Source organism: Macaca nemestrina, chromosome 20 (genome assembly GCF_043159975.1).
Source record: "Macaca nemestrina isolate mMacNem1 chromosome 20, mMacNem.hap1, whole genome shotgun sequence".
Taxonomy (NCBI): Eukaryota; Metazoa; Chordata; class Mammalia; order Primates; family Cercopithecidae; genus Macaca; species Macaca nemestrina.
Genome location: NC_092144.1, coordinates 3,766,774 through 3,786,154, shown reverse-complemented (window position 1 = coordinate 3,786,154; position 19,381 = coordinate 3,766,774). Strand labels below are relative to the sequence as shown.

The 19,381-nt window shown below is 54.8% G+C and overlaps 1 protein-coding gene across 14 annotated transcripts in view; it reads right to left on the bottom strand.

Moving 5' to 3' along the window:
- The window catches only part of LOC105487173 (ankyrin repeat domain-containing protein 24), a 32,361-nt gene that overhangs the window by 9,156 nt on the left and 3,824 nt on the right, over window positions 1–19,381 (bottom strand). For 2 of the 14 annotated variants that reach the window (XM_071086952.1, XM_071086954.1), the window contains exons 2-17: window positions 18,247–18,333; window positions 18,010–18,140; window positions 17,845–17,933; window positions 15,906–15,970; window positions 15,057–15,114; window positions 11,045–11,115; window positions 10,749–10,855; window positions 10,382–10,569; window positions 8,549–8,577; window positions 7,240–7,320; window positions 7,005–7,148; window positions 4,689–4,727; window positions 4,505–4,603; window positions 2,113–2,185; window positions 1,756–1,874; window positions 7–1,608 (exon numbers count right to left, since the gene is read on the bottom strand). In XM_071086952.1, coding sequence (XP_070943053.1) covers window positions 7–1,608; window positions 1,756–1,874; window positions 2,113–2,185; window positions 4,505–4,603; window positions 4,689–4,727; window positions 7,005–7,148; window positions 7,240–7,320; window positions 8,549–8,577; window positions 10,382–10,569; window positions 10,749–10,855; window positions 11,045–11,115; window positions 15,057–15,114; window positions 15,906–15,970; window positions 17,845–17,933; window positions 18,010–18,140; window positions 18,247–18,333 — 2,982 coding nt within the window. Of the gene's footprint in view, window positions 1–6; window positions 1,609–1,755; window positions 1,875–2,112; window positions 2,186–4,504; window positions 4,604–4,688; window positions 4,728–7,004; window positions 7,149–7,239; window positions 7,321–8,548; window positions 8,578–10,381; window positions 10,586–10,748; window positions 10,856–11,044; window positions 11,116–15,056; window positions 15,115–15,905; window positions 15,971–17,844; window positions 17,934–18,009; window positions 18,141–18,246; window positions 19,328–19,381 lie in introns of those variants that run through there. The other 12 variants (XM_071086955.1, XM_071086956.1, XM_071086961.1 and 9 more) reach the window with 10 other exon arrangements.

Below are 19,381 nucleotides of genomic sequence, written 5' to 3'. Positions count from 1 at the left end.
GCTCACCTGGAAGACCTCTGCACTGGTCTTCTCATGCCGCCGTCCCAGCTCCTCCAGCTGCCCCTCCAGCTGTGCCACGTTGGCCTGCAGGACGCCCACGATGCGTTCGTGCTCGGAGAGAGCCACGCTGCACACACGCTCCCGCTCCAGCTCCGCGCGCAGCCGGGCGGCCTCCTTGCCCGTGGCCACCACCTCCTGCTCCAGACTGGCTGCCCGGCCCCGCAGCTCCAGGGCCTCCTCCTGCAGCCGGCGGTGCTCAGTGGCCGGCACCACGGACTGGCGGAGGGCCTCGGAGGCCTCCCGCAGCTCGGCCAGGCCCTGCCGCGCCTCCTCGCAGGCCGCAGCCAGCTCAGCCACTCGGGCTTCGGCCGCGTCCCGTGCCCGGCCCAGCTCCGCGGCCGCCGTGCGCTGCTGCTCCCCCGTGGCCTTGGCCGTGGCCAGCTGCTCCCGCAGCACCTCCAGCTCCCGGCTCTGCTCCAGCCGCGCCTCTTCCCGCTGGGCCAGCTCCGCCCGCAGGCCCCGGGCCTCCTCCTCGGCGAGTAGCCGGCTGGCGCGAGCCTCATCCAGGCAGGCCGAGGCCGCCTCCAGCTCCCGCAGGCGGGAGTCCCGGTCTCGGAGATCCTCCCGGGCCTGCTCCAGGGCGGCCCGCAGCTGTGCAGTGTCGCCGCCACCCCTCTCCACGCTGGCCCCGCTGCCCTCGGCCTCGCGGACGCGCTCTCGCAGCCGGCCCGCCTCAGCTTCCGCGGCCTCGCACTTCCCCAGGGCCGCCTCCAGCTCCGCAGCTGCCTCCCGCTCCCGCTGCCGGAGCGCCTCCTCCAAGCCGCGAATCCTGGTCTCCAGCTCTACTTGAAGCTTTTCCGAGGCCTCTGCAGCACCAGGATGTAGGACAGGGCCAGCAGAGACCCCCGGGGCCATGGCCTCTACCCCAGGGTTCTCTACACCTGTGGCACCGAATCCTGTGGCTTCTACCCCCGTGGCCCTAGAGCCTGTGGCCTCCATGTTTGTGGTCCCTGTGACTGGGGGCTCTGGTTGCCCAGCACCCGCTCTGCAGGCCAGCACTTCTGCTTCCTCTGCTTTTGTTTTTGTGGCCTCCACTCCCATGGCCTCCACTCCTGTGGCCTCTGTGTCTGTGGTCTGCAGTCCTGTGGGCTTAGTTTCCATGTTTGCTTCCTCTTCTACAGTCTCCATTTCTCTGACCTCAGCCCCTGTGGGTTTTGTCTCTGTGGCCGTGGCTCCCGTGGCCTCAGCTGCCGCGGACGTGGCTTCCATAGTCCTGGCTTCCATGGTTTCATCTCCTGCAGCCTTCTCATCTGTGGTCTCAGCTCCATTAACTTTGGTTTCTGGAGCCACTGAGCCATTTAGCTCCATGTGGGTTGGCCCGTTTTTGGTGGCTGTGGCTCCAACACCCTCACTCTCCCCATAGGCCGCCCTCTCTTCTCTGGGGACCTCTCGTGTCTCCTGCTGCCTCAGTGCCTGCAGGGCCTCAGCGTGCTGCCTGCGCAGCTGGTCAAACTCGGCCCGGAGAGAGTCATAGAGGGCAAGAGGGATGACCTCTGCTGAAGCTTCCACTTCCATCTGTGTCTCATCCTTCTCAAAGTTCTCCAGGATCTGGGGAGTGGGGTGGGGGGCAGGAGTCTGGCAGGGGTTGATGTGACCGTGGGGACACAGGGCAGCTTTGCCACTTTCCCTGCCCACCCTGACCTCAGGGAACCAGCCCTAGGTCCTCAGATCTGTCCCCAGCCTCACTTTCCCTACCTGGACCTTCTCCATCAGTTCCTGGTTCTGTCTGGTGAGCACAGCCACCTGTTCCTGCAGTGAGGCCAGGCGTTCCTGGGCCGACGGGCTGAGTTGCCTGGACAGCAGCGCCTCGGCCCCTGGAGGGGGACACAGAGTCAGGCCCCGGGGGCCTGGGCCACAGGGGACAGGAGGTGGAGGGCTGGAGTGGTGGATCAGGGTCCCCAGGGCAGACTTAGGCAAGCAGAATTTAAAAAACGGAAGAGTACATACCTCCCTCCCAGCTTCAAACTCCCCCACACCTAGAGGTCCAGGCTCCGTCTCCCAGGGCCCCAGGGGACAAGGCGGCCAGGAGTGCGTGGGGAGGTGGGGGCTCACCTGGAAAGTCAGGCAGCTCACCCTCCTCATCCTGCAGAGTGGTCACATCATAGCTAGTATTCTCCCGCTCGTTCTGGGGGTAGGGAGCAGAGTCCAGCTCGGGGTTCTGCTCTCAGCCCCTGTGTGTTCCCACCAAGACTCCAGTGGGGACTGGGCTGTTCACATATCTGTATGTCTCCCATGAGTACCAGATGGCTGCATTTGGCCCACCAGATTTGGCCCACAAGGATTTAGTGAGCGCCTTCTATGTCCTTTGCCACTCCCCTTTCCCCTGCTTTTTTAAAATTATTATTTTGGAGCCAGGGTCTTAATCTGTCACCCAGGCTGGAGTGCAGTGGTGCGATCATAGCTCACTGCAGTCTCCAACTTCTGGGCTCAAACAATCCTCCCACCTCAGCCTCCCAGGCAGCTGGGACTATGGGTGTGCAACACGACACCTGGCTAATTTTTAATTTTTTTTTTTGCAGAGATGCAGTCTCGTCACGTCGCCCAGGCTGGTCTCGAACTCCTGGGTTCAAGCCATCCTCCTGCCTCAGCCTCCCAAAGTGTTGGGATGACAGGCGTAAGCCACTGTGCCTGGCCCCATTTTTTTTCTTTTTCCCAGGCTGGAGTGCCGTGGCACGATCTCGGCTCACTGTAACCTTCGCCTCCCAGATTCGAGCGATTCTCCCACCTCAACCTCCAAAGTAGCTGGGATTACAGGCATGTACCACCATGCCCGGCTAATTTTTGTATTTTTTAGTAGAGATGGGGTTTCCCCATGTTGGCCAGGCTGGTCTCGAACTCCTGACTTCAGGTGATCCACCCGCCTCGGCCTCCCAAAGTGCTGAGATTACAGGTGTAAGCCACGGTGCCCGGCCTCATGCTTGAGTTTTAGGCGGGTGTGTGTGGCTGTGTGGTTTTTTTTTTTTTTTTTTTTGAGACGGAGTCTCGCTCTGTCGCCCAGGCTGGAGTGTAGTGGCCGGATCTCAGCTCACTGCAAGCTCCGCCTCCCGGGTTCCCGCCATTCTCCTGCCTCAGCCTCCCGGGTAGCTGGGACTACAGGCGCACGCCACCTCGCCCGGCTAGTTTTTTGTCTTTTTTGGTAGAGACGGGGTTTCACCGTGTTAGCCAGGCTGGTCTTGATCTCCTGACCTCGTGATCCGCCCGTCTCGGCCTCCCAAAGTGCTGGAATTACAGGCTTGGGCTGTGTTTTTAATGTGTCTGTGGATCTCTGTGTTTGTGTCTATGGTTGTCTGTATGTATATATGTTTGCATAATTATGTGTTTTCAGAAATACTGGCGGGGCATAGTGGCTTATGCAATCCCAGCACTTTGGAAAGCAGAGATGGGAGGATTACTCAAGGCCAGGAGTTCGAGACCAGACTGGGTAACATAGTGAGACGCCATCTCTCCAAAAAAAAAAAAAATTAGCCAGGTGTGGTGGCACAGGCCTATGGTCCCAGCTACTCAGGAGGCTGAGGTGGGAGGATTGCTTGAGGCCAGGGAAGCCAAGGCTGCAGTGAGCCATGATCATGCCACCACACTCCAGCCTGGACAACAGAACAAGATCCTGTCTCAAAAAAAAAAAAAAAAAGAAGTATTTGTTGCACGTGTATGTATTTGTGGGCATGTTGTCTGTGCGTGACTGCATGGGACGGATGCATACACAGTGCCTGTGTGTGTGATGATGTATTCTTGGATGTGTTTCTTGCGTGTCTGTAAACTGTGTGTTTGTGGGTGTGCCTGCTGTTATCTATGCTCTGCCACGTGCCTAGAGAGTGGTTACCCATCCCTGTGTGTATACGTATGCTTAAAGAAAAGTCCTTTCTGGGTCTGGGTGTGGTGGCTCACACCTGTAATCCAGCACTTTGGGAGGCCAAGGTGGGCGGATCACCTGAGGTCAGGAGTTCAAGACCAGCCTGACCAATATGGTGAAACCCCATTTCTACCAAAAATACAAAAGTTAGCCGGGCGAGGTGACGGGCACCTGTAGTCCCAGCTACTCGGGAGGCTGAGGCAGGAGAACGGCATGAACCTGGGAGGCAGAGGTTGCCATGAGCCGAGATCACACCATTGCACCCCAGCCTGGGTGACATAGCAAGACTCTGTCAAAAAAAAAAAAAAAAAAAAAAAGGAAGGAAGGAGGAAGGAAGGAAGGAAGGAAGGTCGGTCTCGATCTCCTGACCTCGTGCTCCACCTGCCTCGGCCTCCCAAAGTGCTGGGATTATGGGCGTGAGCCACTGCGCCCGGCTGTGACTATGGGTTTGTGAGTGCATGTGTCTGGTGGGTACGTTTGCATGTGTGTGAGGCTGTGCGTGCACTGGTGTGGCTGTCTTTTCACTGCTGCAGGAGAGAAGTTCCCCCACCCAGCCCCAGCCCCAGCCCAGCCCCGACTTATCACTGCTCCTACCTCCAGCAGGGACAGCCGGCTCTGCAAACTCTCCACCTCCCGTCCCAGGTTCTCCTTCTCCTCCTGTCTCTCCACCAGCAGCTGCTGCAGCTCTTGCACCTGTGAGCAGCAGTGGACGCTCAGCTGCCTCTGGCAGGAAAGGCTGGGCAGGGGGAGGCCGGCTCCTCCCCACCTTCCCACCTACCTGTCTCTCCAGGCTGTGCAGGGAGCTGGCCTCCGGGGACTGATGGGAGAAGCAGGGACAGGGGGTTGGATCTGGGCAGAAGGTCTCCCTGCCCCACCTCCTGCTTCATAGCCTCCATTCCATGCACATTCACGCAGGCCATGTGCAACTATTGAGCACCTACTGCATTCTGCCTGCTTACTCATTACTATTTATTGAGTGGCTGCTGTGTACCAGGTACCATTCTGTTTAATGACTCATTACTAAGTATTTATTGGGCACCTGCTGTATGCTGGGCCCCATTCATTCCTATTTATTAAGTGCCTACTTTGTGCTATTGTTCTGACCTTTCACTCAGTATTTATTGAGCACCTACTGTGTGCCACCATGCACCATTCTGACCAGTCATTCATTTCTAAGTATTTATTGAGTGCCTGCTGTGTGCCAGTATGCACCATTCTGGCCATTCATTACTAAGTACTTATTAAGCACCTGCTGTATGTCAGGCACTGTTCCATCCGCTCATTCATTCACTCGACAAGTTTATTTTGTTTTTTGTTGTTGTTGTTGTTGTTGAGACGGAGTCTTGCTCTGTCACCCAGGCTGGAGTGCAGTGGCGTGATCTTGGCTCACTGCAACCTCTGCCTCCCAGGTTCAAGCAACTCTCCTACCTCAGCTTCCCAAGTAGCTGGGATTACAGGCCCCTGCCACCAGGTCCAGCTAATTTTTTTTGTTTTTGACATGCTCTGTCACCCAGGCTGGAGTGCAGTGGTGCAATCTCAGGTCACTGTAACCTCAGCCTCCTGGGTTCAAGCGATTCTCATGCCTCACCCTCCCAAGTATCTGGGACTACAGGTGCGCACCATCACGGCTGGCTGATTTTTTGTACTTTAGTAGAGACAGGGTTTTGCCATGTTGACCAGGCTGGTGTCGAACTCCTGATCTCAGGTGATCCACCTGCCTTGGCCTCCCAAAGTGCTGGGATTACAGGCGTGAGCCACGGTGCCCGGCATAGCTAAATTTTTTTGTATTTTTAGTAGAGATAGTGTTTCACCATGTTGGCCAGGCTGATTTCCAACTCCTGACCTCAAGTGATCCGCCCACCTCAACCTCTCAAAGTACTGGGATTACAGGTGTGAGCCACTGCGCCCGGCCATAAAGTTTTTACTGAGTGCCTCTTCTAGGGCAGACCCTGGTTTCGGCCATTCATTCATCCACTCACTTGAATATTCATTCACCCAATCAATATTGATGATGCCCATACTGTGACCCAGGCACGACCAGCCATGCCTGCCCTCACAGGCTCATAGTCAAATGGGTGGACATACATAAAATAAATGGATGCCCAATAGCAGTAAGTGCTGCAAATAAAAATAAAGAGGCCAGGCACAGTGTCTCACACCTGCAATCCCAGCACTTTAAGAGACCGCGGTGGGTGGATCACCTGAGGTCAGGAGTTCGAGACCAGCCTGACCAATGTAGTGAAACTCCGTCTCTACCAAAAATACAAAATTAGCTGGGCGTGGTGGTGGTCGCCTGTAATCCCAGTTGCTTGGGAGACTGAAGCAGGAAACTTGTTTCAACCTGGGAGAAAGAGGTTGCAGTGAGCTGAGATTGTGCCATTACACTCCAACCTGGGTAACAAGAGTGGCAACAAAACAAAACAAAAAATAAATAAATAAAAAATAAAGCGAACTAGCGAGTTGGCAGGGGGGAGCGGGTGTTACAATTTTTTTTTTTTTTAAGATGGAGTTTCACTCTTGTTGCCCAGGCTGGAGTGCAATGGCACGATCTCGGCTCACAGCAACCTCCGCCTCCCAGGTTCAAGCGATTCTCCTGCCTCAGCCTCCTGAGTAGCTGGGATTAAGGCAGGTGCCACCACGCCCGGTTAGTTTTGTATTTTCAGTAGAACTGGGGTTTCTCCATGTTGGTCAGGCTGGTCTCAAACTCCCGACCTCAGGTGATCCACCTGCCTCGGCCTCCCAAAGTGCTGGGATTACAGGCGGAGCCACTGCGCCTGGTTGGGTGTTAACAATTTTAAGAAGTGGGCATGGGAGGTGTCTTTGGCAAGGGGCCTATAACGTAGGTGAGGTAAAGAGCTGTGGGAACATCTGGGGCTACAGCATTCCAGGCAGAGGACCCAGGCCGTGCAAAGGCCCTGAGGCAGGACCGCGCCTGGTGAGTTGGAGGAACATCGAGGAGGCCCAGGTGGCCGCAGCAGAGTGGGGAGGGGGAGAGACGGAGGAGGGAAGGTGGGAGAAAAGTAGGGGGCTCTTCATGCCTGCATTGACCCCACCCGGGCTTGGCCCCACACCCAAATCTTGGAGGCCTCCTAACCTCCTGCTGCCTCCGTTCCTTGTGCTGTTCCAGGCCCCGGATCTTCTGCAGGAGGCGGCCCCTCTCCTGGCGCAGCCTCACGATCTCCTCATAGGCATCTCGATCATCCTGTTCCCCTCCCGGCCCGCGGCCTTTAGATGGGGCCTAAGGTTTCCCCATCCCAGGCCTCAGCCAGAGCCCCACCCTGTGCCTGGGGGCTCCCCACGCCTCCTCCCGTACCCGGAGCATCTCTCACCGGCATGGGGATGCTGGCGGGAGGTGGAGGCGCCTTCCGCTTCTTGGGGGCCCCCTGCTTTCCATGGCTGGACATAGAGTTCTGGGAAGGGAGGGGAGAGAGGGTGAAGGGGGCAGATCGGGGTCCATGCCAGCCTCCCCGACAGTAAACCAACCTAGCCAGCCCCAGTCATGTCCTGACTTCCCGTAAACACGGAACCAGCCCCTGCCTCCTCCCCCTTGCTTATCCCAGCAAAACGCAGACAAGACCACCTCCCTGTAAGTTCCAGATCTTACTCTTCACTCTCTGCTCCTCTCTGTGCCTCAGTTCTTTGCCCAGCTAGACCACAGTGCCCACATGTTTTCACTCCTCTGTGGAACAGAGATGCTTTAAAACTGGGAGAGGGGCTGGGCGCGGTGGCTCACACCTGTAATCCCAGCACTTTGGGAGGCCAGGGCGGGTGGTCACTGGAGGTCAGGAGTTTGAGAGCAGCCTGAACAACAAACAGTGAAACCCTGTTTCTACTAAAAAATACAAAAAATTAGCTGGGTGTGGTGGCACCCAGCTACTCAGGAAACTGAGGCAGAAAAAGCACTTGAACTCGGGAGGTGGAGGTCGCAGTGAGTTGAGATCACACCACTGCACTGCAGCCTGGGTGACAGAGCGAGACTCCATCTCTCAAAAAATAAACAAAACAAAAAACAAACAAAAAAACTGGGAGGGGCTGGGCACGGTGGCTCACATCTATAATCCCAGCACTTTGGGAGGCTGAGGCGGGTGGATCACTTGAGGCCAGGAGTTTGAGACCAGCCTGGCCAGCATGGTCAAACCCCGTCTCTACTAAAAATACAAAAATTAGCCAGGTGTGGTGGGTGCCTGTAATCCTAGCTACCAGGGAGGCTGAGGCAGGAGAATCGCTTGAACTCAGGGGGTGGAGGTTGCAGTGAGCCAAGATCGAGCCACTGCACTCCAGCCTGGGCAACAGAGCGAGACTCCGTCTCGCAGGGAAAAAAAAAAAAAACTGAAAGAGGGGAAGAGGCCAGATCTGCTTCCCTCCCTGAAGACAACAACCCTCAACAACCTCAGTCCCCACTGCCCTCCCACCCCAGCCCCATAATTTGGCCCCATCCCCCCAGTATTCTCACCCAGTTCTGGGAGTTAGGCTGGGCACACTGCCGCCACTTGGTGGCAGCATACCCTGAAGGTAGGATTCTTTCCAAACAGGTTTTCCCAGGTCTAACTTCCTTCTCTTCTCACAGAGCTTGGGGCAGGGGAGAAGTTAGTGTGGTTGCAGGGAGGAGGGGCTCCTTCACTGCTTACGGGTCCATACCTGAGATGACGCCTCGCCTGAGTCATCCTCTGTGAGGGCCAGGGAGAGAGGGAAGCAGGGTCAGACATTCTGTTCCCAGCCCCAGGAAGGGCATTGGTGGGCCCCAGGGACTTGCAGGGGGTTTCTGATTTCCCCAAGAATCAGGGCCTTTAAGGTAGAAATCTGGTGCTTGGGTAGAGTGCTGATAGAGCAACTTGGGACTCTTAAAAAGAGAGGACAGGCCGGGTGTGGTGGCTCATGCCTGTAATCCCAGCATTCTGGGAGGCCGAGGCGGGTGGATCACCTGAGTTCAGGAGTTCGAGACCAGCCTGGCCAATGTGGTGAAACCCAGACTCCACTAAAAAAACAAAAATTGGCCAGGCGTGGCGGCAGGCACCTGGAGTCCCAGCTACTCAGGAGGATGAGGCAGGAGATTTGTTTGAACCATGTGTGGCTAATTTTTGTATTTTTAGTGGAGACAGGGTTTCACCATGTTGGTCAAGCTGGTCTCGAACCCCTGACCTCAAGTGATTCGCCCACCTCGGCCTCCCAAAGTGCTGGGATTACAGGCATGAGCCACCTTGCCTAGCAGTGATGCCCTTCTTAGGAGACACAAAGTTTTGTTTTGTTTTGTTTTTTGGTTTTTTGGTTTTTGTTTTTGTTTTTGTTTTTTTTGAGATGGAGTCTCGCTCTGTCGGCCAGGCTGGAGTACAGTGGCCAGATCTCAGCTCACTGCAAGCTCCGCCTCCCGGGGTTACGCCATTCTCCTGCCTCAGCCTCCCGAGTAGCTGGGACTACAGGCGCCCTCCACCTCGCCCGGCTAGTTTTTTGTATTTTTTAGTAGAGACGGGGTTTCACTGGGTTAGCCAGGATGGTCTCGATCTCCTGACCTCATGATCCGCCCGTCTCAGCCTCCCAAAGTGCTGGGATTACAGGCTTGAGCCACCGCGCCCGGCCTTGTTTTGTTTTTTGTTTTTTGTTTTTTTTTTGAGACGGAGTCTCGCTCTGTGGCCCGGGTTGGAGTGCAGTGGCCGGATCTCAGATCACTGCAAGCTCCGCCTCCCGGGTTCCCGCCATTCTCCTGCCTCAGCCTCCCGAGTAGCTGGGACTACAGGCGCCCGCCACCTCGCCCGGCTAGTTTTTTGTATTTTTTAGTAGAGACGGGGTTTCACCGTGTTAGCCAGAATGGTCTCGATTTCCTGACCTCGTGATCCACCCGTCTCGGCCTCCCAAAGTGCGGGATTACAGGCTTGAGCCACCGCGCCCGGCCTTGTTTTGTTTTTTAAGACGGAATCTCGCTCTGTTGCCCAGGCTGGAGCGCAGTGGCACGATCTCGGCTCACTGCAAGCTCCGCCTCCCGGGTTCACCCCGTTCTTCTGCCTCAGACTTCCAAGTAGCTGGGACTACAGGCACCCGCCACGGCGCACCCCCATTCTCCTGCCTCAGCCTTCCAAGTAGCTGGGACTACAGGCGCCCGCCACCACGCCTGGCTCATTTTTTTGTATTTTTAGTAGAGATGGGGTTTCACCATGTTAGCCAGGATGGTCTTGATCTCCTGATCTCATGATCCACCCACCTTGGCCTCCCAAAGTGCTGGGATTACAGGCGTGAGCCACCAATGGCCAACAAAGTTCTTACTGTACAGATGACCCATGAAAGGAGAAGCAGACCCCCTCCTAGACTACTCTAAATGCCCTGGGGCTCCTTGAAACTGTTCTGAGTAGAATTGGGTAAGCTCTGGGACCTCCTAGAATGCAGACAGTCGGGGGTACCTTGAAACTATTCACGATAAAGAAAAGGGGTGACAAGAAGCTGCCAAGAAGCAAATGCAGCGGGGAGATGGGGCTTGCATACCGCTGGGTGGGGAGGGGCGCTGGGCCGCCTCTTGCAGAAGGTGCAGGATGAGCTTGTCCCCCGCCAGCGCGCCATAGTGAGCCGCGTCCTGCCCCAGCGCATCGGTGATGCCCGGCTGGGCTCCGCCCTGCAGCAGGACTTCCACTGTTTCCGGGCTGGCCCCCTCACAGGCCAGCATCAGGGCCGTCCTACCAGGGGAGGGGGCTACTGAGGAGATGAGAACATCCCCCAAGCCCCCACGCCCACCTCAGCACCCAGGCCGGGCTGGGAAGAGGAGGCTGGCTAGATCGCTTTACTCAGAGAGGTTAAGAGTCTTGCCCAAGGTCACACAGCATAGGGTGGACTGGCTGGGATGGGAGATGCTCACCTGCCTTGCAGGTCCTGATCATTCGCGGCAGCCCCTTGCTGCAGTAGGAGACGGCACAGGTCTGTGTGACACATCTGAGCTGCTATAATGAGGGGTGTTGCACCTGACTGGTAGGGAGGAGGAGGGATGCGATGGCATGAGAAACTGACCCCCGGGAAGTGCAGAAGCCTATGTAACCACCCTTGAGTTTTCACCTTGAACTTTCTCAGGCTTTCAAAGGGTGCCTGAGATACTGCCACTTGGTGGCAGCATACCTCAAGCATAACATCTTCCCCAAAGAGATCCCAGAAGCTTACCCGATCTTGGGGGTTTAGATGTGCCTTAAAGGAGCAGAGCACCTCTGAACAGGAGAGACAGCCACCAGCCACTGCAAAAGAGAAAAGGTTGTCTGGTGTGGTGGCTCAACCCTGTAATCCCAGCACCTTGGGAGGCCGAGGCAGGAGGATCACTTGAGCCCAGGAGTTCGAGACCAACCTGGGCCAACATAGCAAGATCCTGTCTCTAAAAAAAAAAAAGCAAAAATTATCTGGGTGTGGTGGCATGTGTCTGTGGAACCAGCTACTCGGGAGGCTGAAGCAGGAGGACTGCTTGAGCTCAGGAGTTCAAGGCTGCAGTGAGCCATGATGGCGCCACTGCACACCAGCCTGGGTGACAGAGTGAGACCTTGTCTCAAAAACCAAGAAAAGAAAGGAAGAAAAACAAAAGGGGGAAGAGTAGGGGTAGAGTGAGACTTCAACCTTTTCTGGGGACTTTCTGCCTGGGTGTGACCCTGCCCCTTTATTTCATGAGAAATTCCCACGTACCCTGGGAGATTTGTAACAAAGGCAAATTTTGCATTTTACAGATGCAGGAAGCGAGGCCCAACCAGGCCTGAGGTCACCCAGTGGGGTCACAGGAAGAGTCAGATCTAGGATCTAGGTCTGCCAACTGCTAGTCCCAAGCACTGTGGTTCCCTCTACTTTCTGTAGAGACGGGGTCTCACTGTGTTGCCCAGGCTGGTCTCGAACTCCTGGGCTCAAGCAATCCTCCTGCCTCGGCCTCCTGAGGGGCTGGGATTACAGGCATGAGACCCACACTACAGGCATGTGCAACCATGACTGGCTAATTTTTACTTTATTTTGTTTTTTTAGAGACAGGGTCTTGCTATGTTGCCCAGGCTTTTCTTGAAGTCCTGGGCTCAAGCAATCTGCTCGCCTTGGCCTCCTGAGTGGCCGGGAGTGTGGGCATGCACCACCACTCCTGGCTAATTTTCTTTTGGATTTTTTATTTTATTATTATTATTATTTTTTTTGAGACGGAGTCTTGCTCTGTCACCCAGGCTGGAGTGCAGTGGCCGGATCTCAGCTCACTGCAAGCTCCGCCTCCCAGGTTCATGCCATTCTCCTGCCTCAGCCTCCCAAGTAGCTGGGACTACAGGCGCCCGCCACCTCGCCCTGCTAGTTTTTTGTATTTTTTAGTAGAGACGGGGTTTCACCGTGTTAGCCGGATGGTCTCGATCTCCTGACCTCGTGATCCGCCCGTCTCGGCCTCCCAAAGTGCTGGGATTACAGGCTTGAGCCACCGCGCCCGGCCTTGGATTTTTTTTATGGAAATGGAATGTCACTATATTGCCCAGGCTGGTCTCAAACTCCCAGGCTCAAGCAATCCTCCTGCCTCTGGCTCCCAAAGGGCTGGGATTATAGGGTGGAGCCACCACGCCCGGCCCCGCTTCTGTATTTATTTATTTTATTTTATTTTTATTTTTATTTTTTGAGACAGAGTCTCCCTCTGCACCCACACTGGAGTGCAGGGGTATGATCTTGGATGACTGCAACCTCCGCCTGCTGGGTTCCAACGATTCTCCTGCCTCAGCCTCCCGAGTAGCTGGGATTATAGACATGAGCCATCACACTTGGCTAATTTTTATATTTTTAGTAGAGACGGGGTTTTGCCATGTTGTCCAGGCTAGTCTCAAACTCCTGGGCTCAAGCAATCCTCCCACCTCTGCCTCCCATAGCGCTGGGATTACAGGCCTGCACCACTGTGCCTGGCCTATTTATATTTTAAGAGATCCCTCCTACTGCCATTTGCGCAGGACCAGAGTGGAGACAGGGAGGCTCCCCAGGAGGCTGTGCAGCTGAGACAAGAACACAGTCTCTGGAATCCCTGGGTGTGAATTCCAGCAGGTTGACATACAGTCTATGCACAAAAATCCATTTTTTAGTCAATAAACTCTATTTGGGTACCTGCTGTGTGTCTGAGGGAGTATGAGGTTTTGATTGCTGCAAACCTTATCTACAACATGTAGAACAGTGCCTGACACACAGTAGGTACTCAATAACTGTTTTCTGTTGTTGTTTGTTTTTTTTTGAGATGGAGTCTTGCTCTGTTGCCCAGGCTACGCAGTGGTGCGATCTCGGCTCACTGCAACCTCCGCCTCCCAGGTTCAAGCGCTTCTCCTGCCTCAGCCTCCCGAGTAGCTGGGACTACAGGCGCCTGCCACCACACCCAGCTAATTTTTTGTATTTTTAGTAGAGACGGGGTTTCACCGGGTTAGCCAGGATGGTCTTGATCCGCCCGCCTCGGGCCCCCAAAGTGCTGGGATTACAGGCATGAGCCACCGTGCCTGGCCTTAATTTTTTATTATTAGTAGAGACAGGGTTTCACCATGTTGGCCAGGCTATTCTCGAACTCCTGACCTCCAGTAATCTGCCTGCCTGGGCCTTCCAAAGTGCTCGGTAACTGTTGAATGACAAAAACCAACGGGCTCCTGTATTGTGACCAGAGGCATTGCTGCCACTAGGTGGCAGCATACTCCAACTGCAGGGAATTCTCACTCAGGGACTAAAATCCCAAAAGCCCAATTTTATTCTGAGTTTCCAAAAGAACAGATGTTTCGTGAGTCGGCAGCGAAAGCCACGCCTGAATTTCATGGGCACAGCGGACAGATCGGGGGCTGTGGGTTCTGGTTCACATCCGTGGGCCCCTTTCCCTCCCTCTGGGAAGGAGATTGGATTTGGTGATTATGAGGGTGCCAGCTGCCTGAAGTTATGGTTTTCCTGATATCTCCTAGGAGCTCCTCAAAGGAAATTAAACCCTAGGGACCTCTCCTCATCCTCACAAAGACCAGGAGTACAATCGGCTGCTCCTTGAGGTCAGATGACCTGGATTCCCTACGACTTACCTGCGGACAAGTTAAGCCTCATCTGTGCAATGGGCTAAAAGCCTGCAGTTCAAAGGGTAACCGGGATTTATGATGGGCTCCAGTGCCTGGCATACAGTAGGTAATAAAAAAGGAGGAGAAGGGCTGGCATGGTGGCTCACGCCTGTAACCCCAGCACTTTGGCAGGCCGAGGCGGGCAGATTACCTGAGGTCAGGAGTTCAAGACCAGCCTGGTCAACATGGTGAAACCCTGCCTCTACTAAAAATACAAAAAAATTTTAGGCAGGTGTTGTGGCACAGGCCTGTATTCCCAGCTACTCAGGAGGCTAAGGCAGAAGAATTGCTTGAACCTGGGAGGTGGAGGTTGCAGTGAGCCGAGATTGCACCATTGAACTGCAGCCTGAGCGACAGAGGGAGATTCTATCTCAAAAAAAAAAAAAAAAGGAGGCTAGGTGGGGTGACTCACGCTTGTAATTCCAGCACTTTGAGTGGCTGAGGTGGGAGGATCACTTGAGCCCAGGAGTTTGAGATCAGTCTGGGCAACATAGCAAGATCCTGTATCTACAACTAAATTTAAAATATTAGCCAGGCATGGTGGTGCATGCCTGTGGTCCCAGTTACTTGGGAGGCTGAGGCAGAAGGATTGTTTGAACCCAGGAGGTCAAGGATGCAGTGAGCCATGATTGCACCACTGTACTTCAGCCTGGGCAACAGAGCGAGACCCTATTTCATAAAAAGAAAAGGAACGCCAGGAGTGGTGGCTCACGCCTGTAATCCCAGCACTTTGGGAGGCCAAGGCAGGTGGATCACCTGAGGTCAGGAGTTCGAGACCATCCTGGCCAACATGGTGAAACCCCGTCTTTACTAAAAATACAAAAAAATTAGGAGGCGTGGTGGCAGCTGCCTGTAGTCCCAGCTGCTGGGGAGGTTGAGGCAGGAAAACTGCTTGAACCTGGGAGGTGGAGGTTACAGTGAGCTGAGATCTCGCCACTGCACTCTAGCCTGGGCAACAGAGTGAGACTCTGTCTCAAAAAAAAAAAAAAAAAAAGAAAGGAGGAAACAGAAAGCTTCACAGCATGTCAGATCCCTAGGGCCCTGGGTAGAATAACCCCCAAGTCTAGCACCCTCTGGGCTACGGGGTCAGGGCAGGGCTGGGCTGCACCCACCTGCATGGTGTAGGGCAGTCCACCCGCTGCTGTCCACGACGTCCACCACGCAGGAAGCCTGGGGATGGGGTGAGTCCTTTGAGGCGGAGCCATCCTTCTTGCTGCCTGATTTCTCTAGGACTGTCTTCCCCACCCTGGGCTCTGCTATACTTCAGCCCCACCCTTCCCTGGTCCCCACGTGACTCCATTTTCATGAAACTTGGTGAGAAAAGAAAATAGCTGGGATCTGAGAAGCAGCTGGGAATTTGGGGAGTAGCTGGGAACTCTGCGAGTGTCTGGGTCTAAGAAAGGACCTAGGGCTTGGGGAGAAACAGAACTCAGGAAATACCTGGCACTGGGAGTATATGTACATATATATATATTTTTTTTTATTAGATGGTGTTTCACTCGTTGCCCAGGCTGGAGTGCAATGGCGTGATCTTGGCTCACTGCAACCTCCGCCTCCCGAGTTCAAGGGATTCTCCTGCCTCAGCCTCCCTAGTAGCTGGGATTATAGGCACACGCCACCACTCCCAGCTAATTTTTTGTATTTATAGTAGAGACAGGGTTTCACTATGTTGGCCAGGCTGGTCTCGAACTCCTGACCTCAGGCGATCCACCGGCCTCAGCCTCCCAAAGTGCTGGGAGTACAGGCCTGAGCCACCACGCCCGGCTCGGGAGTATATCTTAAATAAGAGAAGCATGTGGATGGTCTGAGAGTATCTGGTTATCCAGGGAGTAGCTAGGGTTCTGGAGTAAAAGGGGCCAAGGAATATCTAGGATTCATAGAGCATCTGGGGGTTCAAGGAACTGCTGGAACTCAGGAGTAGTAGGGGCCAACGGAGTAGCTGAGATAAGAAAGTAAATGACCTGCAGTAGTTGCTTCAAGCACTGTGGGTGCCCGTATTTGGCGGCCAGGTGGAGGGCATTGTAACCTGGGGAAGGAAAGAAGATTTACTGGAGCTCCAGCTATTCAAGTAGCTCCCAGCTGCTCCCCAAGCCATGTCAATGACTTGTGATGAATTTCTGTATCTAGTAAAGTCCCTGAACCCTAGTATTTCTCTCTTTTTTCCCTACAGATAGGATCTTGCTCTGTCACCCAGGCTAGAGTGCAGTGTGACCATAGCTCACTGTAGGCTTGAACACCTAGGCTCAAGCGATCCTCCTGTCTCAGCCTCCCGAGTAGCTGAGACTACAAGCAAGTGCCACCATGTCCGGCTACTGTATTTGTATTTTCTGTAGAGACGGGGGTCTTGCTATGTTGCCCAAGCTGGTCTTGAACTCCTTGGCTCATGCGATCCTCCCATCTTAGCCTCCCAAAGTGCTGGGATTAACAGGCATGAGCCATTGTGCCCCACCGTCAGGTGCTTCTCAAAACCATGCTATTCCCTGTACCCAGAGACTCTCCAAGCCGTGGCTAGTCTGTATTCCAGACAATCCCACCTCAGTGACTCTCCACACCCCCCTATTCCTCAAGCCCTATTGCCTCAGCTACTCCCCATATCCCCAGATACTCTACAGGGTCAACTACACCAAAGTTTCAGCTCTGCCCTTCAAAACCCACAGTTGCCGTACACGTTCTTCCAATCCACATACCCTTGCTCTTCCACATGCCAACTCTGTCCCTGTTTGATGCTCCAAGAATCCCCAGCTACTCCATATACCCTGCCCATCATGCCTGTGGCCCTAAAGCTTCAGATTTAACTGTGTCCCCATGCTAGTTGCCTCCTGAGCCCCAACTAGTCCTTTTGGCCACACATTTTTATCTCAGTTATTCCCCCCAGGTCCCCAGGTAAGTCATACATACATACAAGTTCTCCTTGTACCCCAGCTACTCCAAGAGCTCAAGCTACTCCCACAGCTCCACCTGCTCCCACAACTCCAGCTACTTCTAGATCCCAGCTATCCCACATACCTCAGATACTCCCCAAACTCTACTTGTTATTCTCCTGCCCCAGATACTTTGCAAGCTCAGCTACTCTCATGAATCCAGTTCCTCCTCCAAACTCCAAGTAGTTCCCTTCAGTCACTTCCTTGATCTCGGATACTCCCACATCCCAGATACACCTCAAAGCTTAGTTCGTCCAATAGTCCCAGTTATCTCCCAAGCCCCAGGTTCTTCCTCTGCCTCAGTCACTTTCTAGAAACTTCCCCAGGCTGGGCATGGTGGCTCACACCTGTAATCTCAACACATTGGGAGGCTGAGGTGGAAGGATCACTTAGAGCCCAGGAGTTCAAGACTGGCCTGGGCAACACAGGGAGACCATATCTCTACTAAGAATAGAAAAATTAATTGGGCGTGGTGGTGTGCGCCTGTAGTCCTAGCTACTTGGGAGGCTGAGGTTGGAGAATCTCTTGGGCCCGGGAGGTGGAGACTGCAGTGAGCTGAGATCATGCCCATTGCACTCAAGCCTGGGTGACAAAGGGAGACTGTGTCCCTCCCCTAAAAAAAGAAAAACAAAACAAAACAACAAAACCCCAGAAACTTTGCAGCTATCCCCCAAGCCCCAGCTACTTCCCTGTGCCAGCTATTTCCTCAACCAACTGAACCAATACCTGAATCCTAGTCACTCCCCATCCACAAGCTGTCCACTCGCTTTACTCGGTGCCAGCCACAGTCTCTGTCTTTGGACACCCCATCCTAACATGCCCCTGTGTGTCTCCCTGGGGGCAGGGGAGGGGCGCCAGAGGGAGCCTCCCCCATTTTCAGTGGGCAACATTGAGGCCTGGAATCAGGGCCTGGCTGGATGCTCAGACTGGGCACCTGGGCTGAGTTCCTCCTCCCTCCCTGGGGCCCAGCTGGCATTACCTGCCCCATCTGTGCTCATGACATTGGCACCATGAGCTATCATCACCTCCAGACAGCTGGCTGCACCCCGCATGGCTGCCAGGTGGAACCTGGAAGTGAGAGACAAGGGTTCAGCCAGCAGGTTGCACCCCTCAGCCATCTCTCTCCCGGGTCACGGGCACTCACGCGGACTTGCCCTCGGGGTCTAGCTTCGTGGGCACCAGTCCCTTGCGGGCGATGAGGGTGGCCACCCGAGGTGCATCGTTGTTTTCCACAGCTTGTAGCAGCCTCTCGTCACTCTTGCCCCAGTCTTGACTCTGCAGGGCACACCCAGAGGTGCGTGGGGCAGGGTTGGCCCCTGCCCCCTCCCCGTGCCCCCTGACAGGGCCTCCAGGCTCTCACCACCTGCCCCTGGGCACTTGCCTGGCGCCTGCCTCTGGCTGCCGGCTTCGGGATGGGGCAGGGGCCGCAGGGCGGGCAGGAGCCAAGGTCAGTGGGGCTGAGCCGCAGCTGCAGTGGGAGGTGGTCCTGGGCGAGGGGGTCCTCAGACAGTGTTCCCCAAGCCTGCGACCCCCAGCATCTGCCCCCAGGCCCATCACCCCAGTTGTCCAACAAAAGCCCACCACCAGCATCATCCCCTGAGCAGCCCCCTGGCATCTGTTTCCAAAAGGTTGTTCCCTGGACCAGGCGCGGGGGCTCACGCCTGTCATCCCAGCACTTGGGGAGGCCAAGGTGGGAGGATCGCTTGAGCCCAGGAGTTTGAGACCAACTTGGGCAACACAGTAGGACCCCGTCTCTACAAAAAATAAAAAAAGTCAGCAGGGCGTGGTGGCTCATGCCTGTAGCTGCTTGGGAGGCTGAGGTGGGAGGATCATTTGAGCCCAGGAATTTTGAGACCAGCCTGGGCAACACAGCAAGACCCCTTGTGTGTACAACAAAAAAAGTTGTCCCACAACTCATCCGTTAGTGAAAACCACCCCTGCAACATCGCCCCCAGCAAATGGATCCATCAGTCTTTTCCAAACTACCCTCCAAAGTCCCATCTGAACCCCTAAAAGGCCCCCTAAACGTCTCTCAGGATCATTCTCTGCACTGTTTATCCACAACTGCCCTGAAATGCCACCACTGTCCCCTAAACATCCCGAGGCTTCTCCCCCCAAAACTATAGCCTGAAATGCATTACAAAATGTCTCCCCGAAATTCCTGAAGTGTTCTGTAAAACCATCCTTCCCAATGAGCCCGTCATGTCCCAAAAATATCCTCCAAAAACATCCCTCAACTGTTCTTCAAAACTGTTCTCCAAACCATTACCTCTTCGCAAAATCGGCTCTCCCAAAATAGCCTCCAAGTTGTCCCCTCAGTGACCCCATCTGTCTCCAAAATGTTTTCCCAAAACTGCACCCCCCAATGCCCTCTAAACGCTCCTAAATGTCCCCGTTTGTTTCCAAGTGTCTTCCACAACATGTCCACATGTCTCCCCAAATGTCTCTTCCATCCCCCCAAAAGCTGCCCCAACCTCTGTCCCCTCCCCCGCCCATCTTTCCCGGGTCTGGAATGA